Here is a 16,691-nt window from a genome sequence, read left to right on the forward strand (position 1 = left end):
TATACTGAAAACTCTTGAAGGAAAAAATACTGTTACAAAAAAGTAAGTTATATTACTAATTTCTACCTAGGAGGAAGTTATCATAGTTATCACCATCAACATGTTATGAAAATCTAGAACAGTCTCAGAAAATTCAAGAAAACTTACCTTTCTATTCTATCACAATTATGGGTAGGTGTTAGTCCCTAGGCCTACTAGCTAAAGTTGGAAATTCCTTTTAAAAAACAAAAAAATAGTGCTCGCTTCGGCAGCACATATACTAAAAAACAAAAAATAAAGTAAACCCTTTGGTTTTACTTTCATTACAGCATACAATGGGTGAAAAAGTCTGTGTTTGCAATGAAAGACTACAGAAAAATATCTTAGAAAGCACCTACTATCCTAAAAATACTAAGAGCAGGTTGTTTTCTTTGTGTGTGTGTGTGTGTGTGTGTGTGTGTGTGTGTGTGTGTGTGTTTCAATTTTTCATTTTATTTTACTGGAAAAAGCTGTATGACTTGCAAATGGTCAAGTTGATTTGTGGCTTGGAACAGAAGAAAGATGAAGCAAATGCTTTGACAAGTGCAGTAACTATATGGGAATCACTGACGTTTCCAGGAAGCTGTGGTAAATTATGGAGGAGTAAGAAGTTGTGCAATTTCCCTTTAGCATTAAATACTGGTATTTCCATACCAGATCCTGGACCTTATGTTACGTGTGTGCTAGTAAGAAAGAATTCCAATCGTGTGAGACCCTTTGGAAATAGTAAAGGTAATGAAAGTCTAAAAATAGGGAGGTTTCTCGTCCGAAAAAAATCTTGACATGCAATGATGGAACATTTCCAGTGTTTAGAAACATCTGCTTTTGACGCTTTCGTGAAGAAAACAAAGCCCAATGATATTCTGCTTTCTACTTCCACATATTATTTTCATCTACGTCCATGGAAGTCAATTTCCTCAGGGCTTAGGATTTAAAGCACTACCTCTCTCATGAGGTTTTCTAAAGAAAGTAGACACAATATCAAATTCTATTCTGTGTAGAAATTTTCTTTTTCAGAGCACTCGCCTTCAAGTATCTGAATAAATAATGGACTTCAGGGACTTTTTTGTTTGTTTGTTTAAACTAAGAGTGTATATACAACTTTGTTTACTTAGTTTCTTTTTTAGGGGAAATTTTAATAATCTCAAACTTAAGACAAGTTTCAAAAATAAGAATTCCCTTATCACCTTTACCTATATTCACCAGTTGTTTACATTTTGTGACACTGGCTTCATTAGTTGCCACATATATGTGTGTGTAATTTTTCTAAATCACTTGAGATTGAGTTGGAGACGTGTCCCTTTACCCTTACATGCATCAACAAATATTTCCAAACAAGGGTATTCTCATATGTAATCACAGCACAGTTATCAAATTAAACACTGATATAATACCGTTACCTCACCCCAGGTTTCTCAACAGCACACTACTGACATCTGGGGATGGTAACTGTTTTGTTGAACCGCCCTGTGCATTGTAGGATATCTAGCAGCATCTCAGGCCTCTACCCACAATATTCCAATAGTATCCTTGCCCAAACCCCCTCCCCAAGATAACCAAAAAGATCTTGACAATTTTAATTTTCTCAACATGCCCATTTGTATTTTCTTTTCTCCAAAACCAAGATTAATGACACATTGCATTTAGTTTGCACATGCCTTTTTATTCTTATTTAATGTGGAGAATTAATCATCCTTCATGTTTCTTGACCTTTTAGAAAACTATGCTGCAATTTATTTGCAAAATACTTAATTTGGGCATCTGTTTCTTTGTGATAAGATTCAGGCCGGGCATTTTGGCGAATAACACAGAAGTGCCCCCATGTCATCAGTGTGTCGTCGTCAGAGGAGGAACATGTCCCTTTGTGGCAGTATTCATGTTAACTGGTCATTTATTTGGTCAAGGTAGTTGTTTTACCAGGTTTCTCCACTGTAAAGTTACTATTTTTCTCTTCGTAATTAGTAAGTAATTTGTGGAGAGATACCTAGAGACTATGTAAATATCTTGCTTCTTATCAAACTTTTACCCACTAGCTTTAGCATCACCACCTTTTTTATTTAGGTGGCAGCACTTTATCAAGACCGGGGACCCTGAACACAGAGAACTTTGAAAACATTCAATGAAAGCCAAAAAAAAAAATCAAGAAAAGTCAAGAAATAAGATCCTTCTATGCTAAATAGGAATGGAGAGGCCCTATACTTGACTACAGAAAAGCCTCCTGGCTGTGAAAACATCAAGATGGTTGGTTGCTGGTTTTCCTTATAAACATTCAGCTCCAAATACTGTGATTAGTTAACAGTCAACTTAAGAGGATGATCCATTTATTACTCCTGCTGCCTAGCTAGTAGATATCCCACTGAAAAAAGGACAAGTTAGATGAGACTAAATTAACTCAAGTGTCTATGGCTAAGGCTCACACAAACTGGTTCTTGTCATTATAAACTGCAAGTTGTCTAGAGTCTGTTTCAGAACTCCTTGTAAGAGAAGTTCACTTATTAAAAAGCATTTGTAATTGAGACATAATTCACAGACCAAAAAATCTACCATTTAAACTGTGTAATTCAATGGTTTTTAGTACAATCAATGCTATGTAACCAACACCACGATCTACATTTTTAGGATTTTTCATCACTTCACAAAGAAACCCTGCATAGTCACTCCCCATTTCCTCTCACCCCCAGCCTTTAGTCTATTTTAGATATTTCATATAAATGGAATCATACAATATGTGTTCATTTCCCCATTTAGCATATTGTTTTGCAGGGTCCATTCATGTTGTAGTATTTTTTATTGCTGAATAGCATTCCATTGAATGGATATACTGTTTTGTTTATCCATTCATCAAATGATGGACATCTGGGTTGTTTCCCCTTTTCTGGGTATCATGAACAATGCTGTTATAAACATTCACGTTCGAGTCTTTATTTCACTTGGGTATATAACTAGGAGTGAATCGTATGGTACATTCTCTGTTTACCATACCATGTTGAGTTCCAATCTGTTTATCAAGGTGGCTGTACCACTTAAAAATCCCACAAGCAACATTAGAAAGCTCCAATTTCTCCACATTCTTGCCAACACTTGCTGTTGTCTTAATTTTTGTCAACCTAGTTAGTAGGTGTAATTTCTCATTGTGGTTTTGATTTGCATTTCCCTAATACCTAATGAAATTGAGCATCTTTTTATGTGCCTACTGGCCATTTATCTTTGGAGAAATGTCTCCACAGATTTCTAATTGGGTTGTCTTTTAATTGTTGAGTTGTCAGAGTTCTTATACATTGATCATAAATGTAACGGTTTATTTCTGGACTGTCAATTATATTTCATCGATCCATAAATCTATCCTTATGCATGTACCACACTGTCTTGATTACCGTTATTTTGTAGTGAATTTTGAAATCATTAAGTATGAGTCAGCCAACTGATTTTTATCACCAAGATTGTTTTGGCTATTAGGGTCTCTTGTATTTCCGTAATTTTTAGGATCAGTTTCTCTACAAAGTAGGAAAGGGGGGGATTTTTATAGGGATTATGTGAAATCTGTAGGTCAACTTGCAGAGTACTGCCATCTTAACAATATTAAGCCTTCCATTCCATGAACATGGAATGTCTTTCCATTTATTTAGAGCTTTAAATTCTTTCGTCAATGTTATTCTGTACTTTTTGGTGAACAAGTTTTATACTACTTTTGTTCAATTTATTCCTAAGTATTTTATTTTTTAAGTTATCCTAAATAGAATTATTTTCTTATACATACTTATGTATTGAGGAATGTTTTCAACCTGCCCCAGGTTGTACGTTGATTATTTCTGAGTGGGTGCAGCCGAATGCATATACACAACATTCCTGGACCCCAAGGGTTGACTGATCTGAGGATAGCTTATCTTGGCTGTCTCTTTCTCTAGATCTGTGAAAATTCTGGTTTCTGCTGTTTCACTTGTTAAAGAGTATAAGGAGGTATACCCTCTAAACTACTCTTCACCAATATTTCCACTGGTTTGAGCCAACCTGCCAAGCTCTCCGTCCTCACAGTTTATCTCTCCCTCTGAGCAGAACTTCTGTACCACTACACAGGAGCTGGTGGCAACACAGCAGGCGGCTTCCCCCAGAATGATACCCCTGGCTCTATGAGAGATGTTGCTGTATGTGGGGAGGGGGCACAGACCCTGATTTTCTGTTTGTCCCTTCTGGCATGGAACTTCCACCTTGTGAGCAAGCTGTGGTAATCAGGATGCCTGTATTTTCAGCCTGCCATGCCTGGAGTACAGCTTCTGTCCTATGATTAAGCATTAGGAGGCATAAGGGAGTCTCAGCTTTCTACATCACTACCTAGAATAGAGCTTCTGTACCACAGGACAGGGAAAGATAAGAAATGCCAATAGCTTGCCCTTCCTGTGTTAGAACCATAGCTATAGACTGGCAGCGGTAGGAGAGGAAATGAATTGTGGCTCAAATTCTATAGACTCTTCCTGTTCTTTCCAAAATTTGGTAGATTTTCTTCAATAAATGCTTTCCTATTAGTTATATCCTCTTAGGACAATTCCCAGATACTTTAAATGATTGTTTGAAAAATAATTTTTCCCAGCTAAATGGTTTTGTTAAGGAAAAGGTCTACTGAGCATCTCATTTCCACCATCCAAGTTAAGTCCCTCACCCCTTGGTTTTTTTTTTTTTTTAAATCAACATTATGTTCTACATTTATCAGTTGGTATTTCTCTTTCTTTCAGTATAGACTGAAGGGTTTATATTTTATTTAACGGGTTTAGTAATTTTCATTATTTATCTTGACCCAGTTTGGCCAGTGAGAGCCAACTTCTAGATTTTTTTGACATGTCAACTTGATTCTTTCAGCACTTTCTTACTTTCTGAAATGAGATGTTCAAGGATCATCATGTAATTTCCCTGCACCAGCCCTAGAAATAGCCATTACTCCAGAGAGCTGTAAACTGCTAATAAAATGGACACTTCGTATTTTTTTAAATTACGAAGAACCCACAGACTTAACAGCACTTTGTGGCTGATGTGTAGGAATGAGCCAGAGTTACTGAGAAAATATAGCTTAGGATCTATATCCTAACACAGAGAACAATTGGTGAATAACATTCAGAGAAATCTGTTTATGGGGAAAAAATGTTCCTAAAAACTGCTAGTTTGGGATGTAAGAGACTGGGAAAGAGGTAACTGAAAGCGGCAGCCCTTAGAAAACAGAATGCAAAACTGTGATCTACAATGAGGACAAGTCTTCCAACTCTATCCAGAAACCAGGAAAAATGGTAAATAAAACTTTCAGTAAGTGTTCAAATTAGTACAAGGGCTATCCTACCGAGGTAAAACTTGAGTGAAAACTGAAACGTGGTTTTATACTGTTGTATGCACGTGAAAAACTTTAAAAGAATGACTTGGTAAGCCCCAGTTCTTAGTAGTAACGCACGAGTAGTCAGAACACATGAGTAAATAAATATTGGAGAGAATATTAGTGTGTTTATTACTTTACCTAAATAATGTTCAAAGAGGAAGGAGAATCAGCTGACCGTACTACCGAATAAATGTTTTTTTTCCAAAGCTGAAGATGCTAGTGGAGATGAAACATGGGCAGGACAAATACTAAATAATGGTGAAACAGTTATCAGAAATTGAGAATATCAGTGAACTGTGGAAGCCTCACGTTATCCTGCTGAATAATGTCTCATACCTAATGGGATCCATGCAATACTTTTATTATACAGAGAAAAAAACTAATTTACTTTAGAACTGCAAATTCAGAAAATGGTAGTTGATGTAACCACAGAAATGATTTAATGCTATGAAAAGTTTAATAGGAGAATTTTCCTAGCTTAAAAAAATTACTTTCCCCCCATATTGAGGTATCTGTAGACTAATCAGTATTAATCAAAAGAATACTGTAACAGAGGAGGAAAAGGTATCGAAGTTAGTTGGAAAAACAAAAGGTATGGTGTCAATAAATTCAAGGGAACATCCCAAGAGCTTACTATGTCTCAGGCGTCATCCTAGCATTAATAACTTGCCCAAGGTCATATAGCTAATATGTTTGGGTCATATTTTGACTCTAGGCAATCTGACTATGCAGATTCACATCTCTTACTTTGTGGAGATACAGACAATGTAAGGAGGAGAATCTGGAGACAGAAAACATTCTTGTGACCAAGAAATTCATGTGAAGCAATGACTCATGTGGAATTTGAGTAAAATGGAGCAGACAAGTCTAGTGAGGCAAAACTGCACAGGCACCTTCTCCTGACCTCACAACAGCAGGGTGCTCAACCTGACAACGACATTAAATGCAACACCACATGCAAATGAAATAAAAATTAGCATTACAGCACATGATTTATATGGCTCCATTTGGGGGCAAGGACTGAATTGCCATCTATGAGAACTGTGTACCAGCAGGAAGAGATAAGAACCCAAGTTATGTTAAACTGAGCCCATACGCTTGTGTGTACTACATGCAAACCTACTGTGCCTCTCTCCGATTTTGATTGCATTTGGTACAGAACATAACTCACATGGGCGCATGACTATGTTGCACTGATTGTTCTATCATGCTTCTTAGAAGGAATTTAAGACTGAAATGACAAAAAATCATTGCCTGGTGCCTAGCAGCTGCCCGCTGCTTTGATTTCTCGTCTAAGCGCCATAATCTATTGCCTAGGAGGAAACAAGAGTCAACAAAATCAGTAGGGGTATCGGAAGAGCTTCTTAAATTTTCAATTATGTTTATCTGAATTGCTCATATGGGAATATATACTGTTAAGTGTTAAGGAAAAGTCTCATGCTTTATAAGTACCTTGGGATTTTATTCAACAATGCCAAGAGTGTACCTACTCTTCAAATAATGAGTATTAGAAATATCCTCCTTTTTAAAATATACCATTGGCTTCTGCAGACTCTACCATAACATGTTAGAAGAGAGGTATGTTCAGTACCCACTGTGTTCCATTCTATGTCTAACAGTGGTAACAGAAAGTTTTCTCCCTGTGGTTATGGGAACAAACTTGAGTCTACAAGACAGCTTTTTGGTTTTACTGGGGTGGGGGTGGGTGGCTACGAATTTGGCAAAAAAAACCCAGGAATATGTACTAATAACACATTTGTACTCTAGCACACACAGATTCAGATACAAATGTCAGAGAGCAAGAGCACTGAAACAGAGCTCCACATATGGCAGGCACTTAAAACCTGGCTGTTAAAACCATAGGACACTTTTCATATTGAAAACCAATATAAACATGTGGATCCTTGTAGCCTTGCCTCTCTATACTTGTGAATTTTTAATTCATAAAGTCTGAAGCACTTTTGAAACAAGGATTTAGGATTATTTAAAAAACTAGAATACATACAATAGACATAGACAAAAAGTTTTCTTGAAAAGGTAACAGTGGTGGTAGTAAGGAAACAAAGGTTGAAGATGAGTCAAGTACATACCTAAGAAGGTAATAACCAATTGTATAATACAGGCAGGCACAGCTCCCAAGCAGGGAATAAAAAGAAATCAATTTAACAAAGAGAGTGGGGAAGGCAAGCACTCTACAGTAAAGAGCCTTCAAGTGCTGGCCTGGAGGTCAGGGTGTGTAAAAATTAAGAGTAAAGTGGATCACAAGCTCATAAAGGAACACAAAATACATTTGTTGTCATTTTTAAGGTAATCAATACCCCCTCCCAAAAAGCTGAGAAGTTGCTGTTATTTCCCATAGTTCATATGAGCTTACAATACATACCTCTAGCATACAGTCTCATGCTTTCCATGTAAGTTGCAAGGTTTTCTGCTACCAAAGTAACTAGGGCATGATTGTGCTGAAGTTGATTGATTAAGTCATGGCGATAAAATACATGGGGACTTCGCTGAGTTTGACTGAAACGAGAAGAACTTAACAATATAATTAGGCAATTAAACTCTGTTGGAATCAAAAGAGCTTATATAATCTAAAATCTTAGCTACCAGTTGAAAAACTTAAAATGGTTTCCTTCGTAATAGAATTATACTTTTGGACATTTACTTTAATGACAATATCAAGCAATTAAAAAAATGCCTCAAAAAATAAGATTTATTCCATGATTATTTTACACAAAATACATTCATGACTATTCTCCAATTTCACACCAAGTGCTTCAATGACTGATTTCTACTCCTATACAATACTAGTACCAAATCACTTGGTTAAATTTACGCATTATTCCCAGAATTATAAAACAGACACACTCCTTGCAAGATTAGCACCACAAAGATAATGCTGTAATTATGGGGAAGAATAAAAAAATATTTTCAGTAAAATTTTATTAGCCATTTAAGGTACATTGTGGGACACTTGGTTTGTAGCCAAGGTTGCCCATAGGTATCACCAGAAAGACATCTAATCCCTTTCTAACCTATTTTGCCGCCATCTTTGAAACCAAAACTCTCACAGCCATTACTATCCATTACTAACAGTGGAGATGAAGCCACTGTTCCTTGGAGGAGGACGTATACTACTGCGTCTCTGCAATAAATGAATGCACTACTGTACAGAGGGCCAAATGTAATCAAAGTACGTCCCTCAAATAAATGTTACTGTTGATAAACGTCTAAATTTATCCCTATAATAGCTTTTCTGATTTCATATTACTTTTTTAGCATTGGGGGGAAAAATGAGACAAAGTTCAACTGTTAAAATCAAAATATATGGGGCCGTTTCTACTTCTGTGTTAGGCATAATCATAATCTAGAGCTGTCAAGGGTCTTGGCAATCATTTAATTTTATACATAAGAAAAATATACTTCTTTAGATCAGCGAATCTTTACCAAATGAATAACTGGTTAGACACGAAGGTCACAGCCAGGAATCCTGACTCCACTGTGAAGATTCTGTGCACTACACCTAGCTTTCTCTTTCCACATCTTTTTCCTTTTCTGTTATCAGTTCCAACTCTTAAACCAAACAACACAAGGACAAATTATTCCAGGAACCAGAATTTGGCATGTAAGATACACATTTAAAGACAGTTATTTAACAGAAATTTAGCTAAAATAAATCGGAAAAAAAATTGTTAACTACACATTTAAACATACTTGGAGTCTAATCTTTGAAATTAACTTTAAACCTATTGTTTTTTAATAGTTATTTTACTTTGAAAACGTCTACAGTATGTTACAAAGTTAATAAATTGTTAAATATTTCAGAGTGAACCAACTAAGGAAACAAGTTCTTTAAGAAATATACTATAATATGAGATAAAGGGTAGAAACTCGGCAAAGAGGAAGAAAAAACTGAAATGAGGAATGAGATTAATAGATGATACAACATATACCATGAAATTACCTGGCATACTTGCTGGAAATAAGAGGTAATTCTGAACCAAGAACGTGAAGGCAGTATTACCCATCTTGATTCTGAAATATATCATTTAATTGTGGCTTACTTCCTCATCTATACCATTGAGGAGGTAGATATGATAAAGGAATCTTTTGTTCCAAATGAACCCTTCTTCTCTTAGCCCAGTCTAATTTTATTTAAATGTCTTTACCAACTGAAAATGCTGTTTCTTTTCAATAAAATATATATATATAAAAATAATGAAATTTTTTGTTAAAAGCCTTACCTCAAATTTTGAGGTGCTTCACCAAACAAACTACAAATTTCTCTAATTTGTTTCAGTGCAGGGATGACCCATTTGTCATTTGTACGAAGTTCTTCTATAAAGCGATCTATCCACTGGATCTTCTGTGTGTCTCGGTCCTTAAACAAACAATATCAATGTTTTATATAGGTCAATACACGGGAGAAGTCCACCCTCAAATTATTTTGAGAATTACAAAATAGAACTTCTCTTGTAAGATTAGCATCACAAACATTATACTGTTAACTGCAGTAAAGGGTTTAATAATGATAATTTTAAAAGCTGCTTTAAGCTTTTTTATTTCACATTTACTATCAGAACTCCAAAAAGTAAACCACTTTCATAAAAGCTGAATATGACAGACTCAGATTTGTCTACACAAAGGTATAAATACTAGGTATTAGGTACACTGATAGAAACTTTGATTTTAACTTTGCCAGGAGGTGGGCATTTGGCTTTATTAGATGTTTTCAGAGATTCTACCATATAATAAAATATAACCCTAATTGTTACACTACATGGGTTAGCTTTTATTACAGTGAGCAACTCTGAAAATTTGTATTCTACGAAGAAATAATAGTATGGCAACTAAGTTCAAAGAAATTCACCAAGAATCAAAATAAAGACATATCCATATATAGATGAGAGAAAGGGATAGAAAAAGGTATAAGCACAATTAAAAATTAATGTTATAAAGTCAAGATTGTTTCATGTATGACATTTTGCTTCTCATACCTTATTTACTTTACCCCTTTCCCTAAGTCAATAGTAATCAGAAATTCAGGTTTGTGTATTTAATTTTAAATTTGGATTATTTGGTGTGTGTGTCTGTGTCTCGATTTAAAGAAATAATTTAAGCTCAAGGCTCTTTTTACTATTTGATACTTAATGAACTGTCACAGCAGGCACAGTCAAAAACTGAGTAGCATCTGAATCACACCTACTTGAGCTTATATTCTTAGCTCATTCCTAAATTTCAGTTCATCAGTGTAGCAAATAGTTTTAACAAGTGAGAAATTAATTGTTCAGCAATATTCATTGTACCATGAATTAAAAGATACACAGAATACAAGTTAGAATGCAGGGAAGTTGTGTGATTTGCTCATAGGGAAGGCATTAAATGTTTTACTGTTGAGGAAATTTTATTAAATTTTTTTTTTTTATCTTCCCTATGAGCAAAGAAAACCCAACTTCTCTTTCCTATAAAGTTCCTACTAAGCTTTAATATCTTACAGCTGATCTATCTGAAACTGGTAATTCAGTACCATACATTTGACAATACTACCACCGTATAGCCTGTATCTTTATACTGCCTCCCTCCCAAGGAGACTAAAATGCTTTTCGGGTGATCCATAAAATTTTGACATAGACACCTAAGAGGAGGCAAACTTACATGAAGAAAGTAAGTCAATTCTTGAAGATAGCTTCAAGTATTAACATTGGAATAACCTGAAACTATTCTGTATCTAAGCCATCCTAATACTGAAGGAGAAGGGTAACAAAAACTGAGAAAGCAGCACCTCCTTACCTGGGAGCAGCTATAATCTAGTATTTTTATGTGGGCGCTGAGAGCGAGGTCCATGATGTCGACAGGCACGTCATCACTGTGGGCCAGATTCCACAGGAGGTTCAACACTTTGTGAGCCATCACACCATCTTTGTCATCTTCTGCAAGACGACGTATCAGCTCAAGCAGCTTTTCACGTTGCTTTTTACTTGCATTTGTCCAACTGGCCTAGAAAAATAATTTAAATGACATGAAAACAACACATATTTGTCACAGCTTCAATTGTCACCAGATTAACTGTATTCATCAGAAAAACAACACAGCTGAACAGAGAATTATTCAGTGATATCTGAGACATAAGGATAGACTGAAACTCCAGGAAAAAAAGAAAATGTCTATTTACAGGTAAATACTTTATGTCAGGGTTTCTCAACCTCAGAACCACTGACATTTTGAACTGAAAAATTCTTTGTTGTGGGCAGCTATCCGTGCATTGTAGGATGTTTAGCAGCACCCCTGGCCTCTACCCACTAGAAATCAGTAGCACCTCCTCCTGCTGTGACACCAGAGATACACTGCCAAATATCTCTGGGGGGCAGTATCGGCCCTGTTGAAAAACCACTGCCTTGATTCAGTCTTATTTGTGAATTTAAAATTATATTAAAAAACGACAAAGAAACTTCATACACAGAAATTTTCATAATAAAAAACCCCAATTATAGAGCAATGTGCATTACACATTTGAAAGCAAACATCTGTAACAAAGTGTTATTAACCAAGAAAAATAATTTCTAACTTACATGGAAATGATAGAATACTACGTCAATTAAGAAGAGTATTCATTTAATAACTCTAAAATAAAAAAAATTAAAATGTTATTTAAGATCAAATGTAGTATCTGTTCTTATCAGTTTAAAACGTCATTTTAAAAATGCCCAGTGTATACAATGGGCGGTGGATTCTGCTGGTGGCACCTAGTGGGTAGAGGCCAAGAATGTTGCTAAACAATCAGAAAAGCTGTGTGTATAAAGCTGCTAATCAGTGTTTATTGGAAAATAAACTGAAATCAACCTAAGAGTAAAGGTTGATTAAGTGAATTACAAGAGCCTTTCAATGGAATTATTACACTGACATTTACAATGTCACAAAGTGTTTCATTATGTGAACATTCCACAATTTACTTATCCATTTTACACAGCGGTTTTTTGCTATTACAAATAATTCTACTACAAATGTTGATCATGTATCCTGGTGCACACATGCATGAATTTCTCCAGAGCACATATTCAAAAATCAAACTGATGAGTCATGAGAGACTTACGGTATTCTAGAAATACCGAACTATTTTCCCAACTGGTTGTAGGCACTACATTTCCACCAGCAGTCAGTATCATTATTTTTTAACAAGATACCTCTGTGATCAAATGTCACTTGTTCAAAGACAACCCCTTTGTGTACACTACCGTAAGATCTTGAGTTCTTGATCCACAAATTCACCAACCATTTGGCTTTTTATAAACCCAATACTAGCAACTGAGAGAGACCACTACACAGTATGGCCTTTAAAAGTACATGATGGCAGGTAAGATTGTAGAGACTCTTGGGCTATCTTATAAATGGTATTTCCATTTAGTCCATGAATTAATTTCCAATTTGGCTGTGTGTATCAATCCTGGAATGCAAAGGTATTGGTAATTCCTTGCTGTCAACTCTTATTTTTCAGTACAACCTATCTTCCTTCTCTGAAGGAACAGTTCTGTTGGACCTGTAAATAAAATATCAACTGCTAGGGGAAAAGCATCCAAATTAAGAACCTGAGGTGTTTTTTCTTTTTGTTTGTTTTGGGGGGGAGAGGATTACTTATTTATGAGGGCTATTATTATAAAAAGGAACATTAAGTTCTCATTGGGAAAACAATGGCTGATTCCTTCACACCAGAAATTGTTCAGTGATTTCTACTGAAGCATTTATTGGCTAAAAGCAACATACAGATCTAATGAATTAATGCTATTAAAAATGAAATGGTACTACTTTACTATGTTAACTATTACCTTAAAGCAATCAAAAAGATGATCAAGTTGTTCAGGAGAAAAATCCCATGCCAACTTTGCCAGTAGGTCATGTACATTTTTCACAATGGCTTCGTGCTTTCCCGCCTATTGAAAAACCAAAGAAAAACAATCAAAATCTTAGCATACTAAAATTTGAACAGCAGGTAAGTAGTGTATGCAGCCTGCTGACAACTATTAATTAATAAAGTATTCCCAACTCCTTCATTTAACTGTGTAACAAGAAAATCAGTAACATTTTAAATTCTTTAGAACCGCCATTTTAAACCTGACAACTCAATTTCTTGATATATATAGTTAATGCATACTTTGGGAATTCATGTGAAATTTCATTATACTTTATTGAATATAATGTGTCAATTTTAACACTGGATGTAGGAGAAAAATAAGGCATACCAGTGGTATTGTTTCAAAACTGGAACTTCAAGCACTCACAGGCAAAACTGAATGTTTTCTTGGTTTCTATGGACTCAGAAAACAAAGCTTTGCAATCTAGAATTCTATACTACTTCCCAAGTGATCCATGAGTAGAAACTTGTCATTAAGATAATCAAAGGAATCAGAGTTTCCAGCTCTGAAACCGGAAAGTTTGCTTATTCTTTGGATTATTATAGTTCTTTATAAATAATCTAGTGATTTAACCCGCCTGACATGCGTTTTTATTCCTTGTATTAAGTTTATGAAGAAACCAATTATAGATGTCTTATACTCTTTCAATAGACATGCCTTATTATGTTACTGTTTGCACATTCCTTATTATTGTACTGTCTCTTATTTAAAACCACCTACAAATTGCCAAAAACATGTTGTAGACGAGGAAATACTTTATTTTTTTTTTTAAATTTCTGACTATTTCAGAAAGATTCCTGACAGGATTTCTATAAACAATAAGCATTTAAACATACTGAAAGTCATATGATATAAGCCTTCATCCCATTTCATAACAACTACTATATTTCCTTAGTTTTCACTATCTTTCAAAAACCAAATAACCACTATTTTAAAACTCTTACCTGTGCTGCCCAGATATTATCAAGATCTTGTAAGGTCAGAGCTTTTTCTTTGATGACAAAACGAAGAATCTTCTCTAGCTTTTCCACATACTGTGGCTGATGAAGACTATCTCGCAGGACTATGGATAAAATGTTGTTCTGCTGTATCCATTCCTATTAAATATAATTTAAAAACTTGTTTCAAAGCAGAATTAAAAAAGCTTTTAAAAAGCATATAAAGTATTGCTCATTTTTAAACATTAGTAGGAATTAAATACAAAATACACTAATGTAACATGCTTATGTTGTTTTCATATAAAATTAAAAATCACAATTTCATGAAACTTAATTTTGTACAGAAATGCTTCCGCATGAATTAGAAATAGTAAAATCATTAAAAAGATTGTACTCCAGCATTTACTCAGAAAAATATTATTGAAGTGCAGCAATCACCATCGTTCAGGTAGTGTGGGTACAGGACTACTTTTAAGATCTTCGGATTCCTTATACCAGTTTTTATTTGGGTAAAAACGCACCATTTTTACTTTTTGCTTTTATTATAACATTACACTATTACTCCTTATCCATTAGCTCTGTAATCTTCCAAGCAATGCCATTGTGGGATATATTATCCTATTACAGAAAAGTAAACAAGCTCAGAAGTGTTGGAACTAGAATATGAATCAAGATTGCATGATTCCATCTTTGTTTCTGTAATACTATGCTATGCTGCTTGACTGGCATTTATTTACTGTCTATACCAATAGGAGAAAACTCCAACTCATGATCCAAAAGGCAATAGTCCACACATTACAGTATTCAACTTAATGAGAATAAAAAGTATTTAGCCCCAAATTGTGCTAGAGAAGTACACTTCTCAGCTGGTAAAGGTCCACTTTTAATTCTAATCTATTACAGGCAGGCATTTTTGTAAAATACCATTAAAATGAGGCAACATCAAATTGCAACAAAAGTTTCCAAACACTTAATACCATTTTCTGTATTTACCTAGGGCTGGCAACAGTTCAAAGACCAGAACCATATCTCGAACCACACTCTGAGTAGCTCTATGCTCAACTTCCCACAAGGTGCACAAATCACATATGCAAAACCAGATGTCTACCACCGAACCCCCTAACACAGGGCCAATGTCTAGACATCCATTATATATACGTTTTATCATATTCTAACCAGTCTCCCCTATTAAATTGAGGCAACCTTGAGTGCAAGGACGGTTCTTTTACACGTCTCCCCAGTACTGTCAGACAGTACACACTGAAGTTCTTTAACCACTATTTTTAAAGTGGCATACTTCATTTTAAACTATAATATAACAAAAGCAAAAACAAACAAATGAGACTACATCAAACTAAAAAGCTTCTGCACAACAAAGGACACCATCAACAAAATTAAAAGGCAACCTACTGAATGGGAGAAAATAATTGGAAATCATATATCAGATAAGGGGCTCTATCAAAAAATACAGAGGGTGCCAAAAAAATGTATACACATTTTAAGAAAGAAAAAAGTATTAAAATGTTAATAATATATACCGATAACAAAAGATGGAAGACACATCATGTTTGACTTCTGCAATTACAGGAGGGGCTCAAAGTGGTTACCATCAGCGTCCAGACACTTCTGATTACGGCGAACCGCTGCTTGAGCAACACTGACCAAAGTGTCCACTTGTATACATTTTTTCTGGCACCCCCGGTATACACAGAATTTATACAACTCAATAGGAAAAAAGCCAAGCAATCCAAATAAAAAAATGGGCAGATGATCTGAATAGACATTTTCCAAAGACGACATACAGATGGCCAACAGATTCATGAAAAGATGCTCAACATTAGTTTTAAGGGAAATGCAAATCAAAACCACAATGAGATACCACTTCATACCTGTTAGAATGGCTATTATCAAAAAGACAAAAAATAACAAGTGTTACTGAAGAAAAGGAGAAAAGAGAACCCTTGTACACTGTTGGTGGGAATGTAAATTGGTGTAACCACTATGAAAGACAGTATGGAGGTTCCTCAAAAAATTAAAATTAGAACTACCATAATCCAGTAATCTCACTACAGGGTATATATACAAAGGAAAAGAAATCAGTATCTCATAGGGAGATCACATGTTCACTGCAACATTGTTTATAATACCCAAGACATGGGATCAACCTAAGTGCCCATCAATGGATGAATAAAGAGACTGTGGTATATACACACAATGGAATATTATCCAGCCATAAAAAACAATGAAATCTTGCTATTTGCAACAACATGGATGGATCATGGGCGCATTATGTTAAGCAAAAGAAGCCAGACAAAGACAAACAACAACAAACACACCAAACAAAAAAACCCAAAACAAACAACCCCTTTTCCCCCAAAAAAACAACCAAACTCATGGATACAGACCGGTGATTGCAAGAGGCAGGAGGGTAAGAGAAATGGGTGAACTGTTTCTGTTTAGCAAATTTTTTTAGTT

The 16,691-nt window shown here is 35.2% G+C and overlaps 1 protein-coding gene across 3 annotated transcripts in view; it reads right to left on the bottom strand.

Moving 5' to 3' along the window:
• The window catches only part of USP9X (ubiquitin specific peptidase 9 X-linked), a 128,626-nt gene that overhangs the window by 61,653 nt on the left and 50,282 nt on the right, over positions 1-16,691 (bottom strand). For 2 of the 3 annotated variants that reach the window (XM_033099978.1, XM_033099260.1), the window contains 5 exons: positions 14,223-14,375; positions 13,192-13,296; positions 11,162-11,368; positions 9,616-9,752; positions 7,758-7,906 (listed from right to left, as the gene is read on the bottom strand). In XM_033099978.1, the coding sequence (XP_032955869.1) occupies positions 7,758-7,906; positions 9,616-9,752; positions 11,162-11,368; positions 13,192-13,296; positions 14,223-14,375 (751 nt within the window). The remainder of the gene's footprint in view (positions 1-7,757; positions 7,907-9,615; positions 9,753-11,161; positions 11,369-13,191; positions 13,297-14,222; positions 14,376-16,691) is intronic. The other variant, XM_033100752.1, reaches the window with a different exon arrangement.

The sequence above is a fragment of the Rhinolophus ferrumequinum genome, chromosome X (assembly GCF_004115265.2).
Source record: "Rhinolophus ferrumequinum isolate MPI-CBG mRhiFer1 chromosome X, mRhiFer1_v1.p, whole genome shotgun sequence".
In the NCBI taxonomy this organism is placed as follows: Eukaryota; Metazoa; Chordata; class Mammalia; order Chiroptera; family Rhinolophidae; genus Rhinolophus; species Rhinolophus ferrumequinum.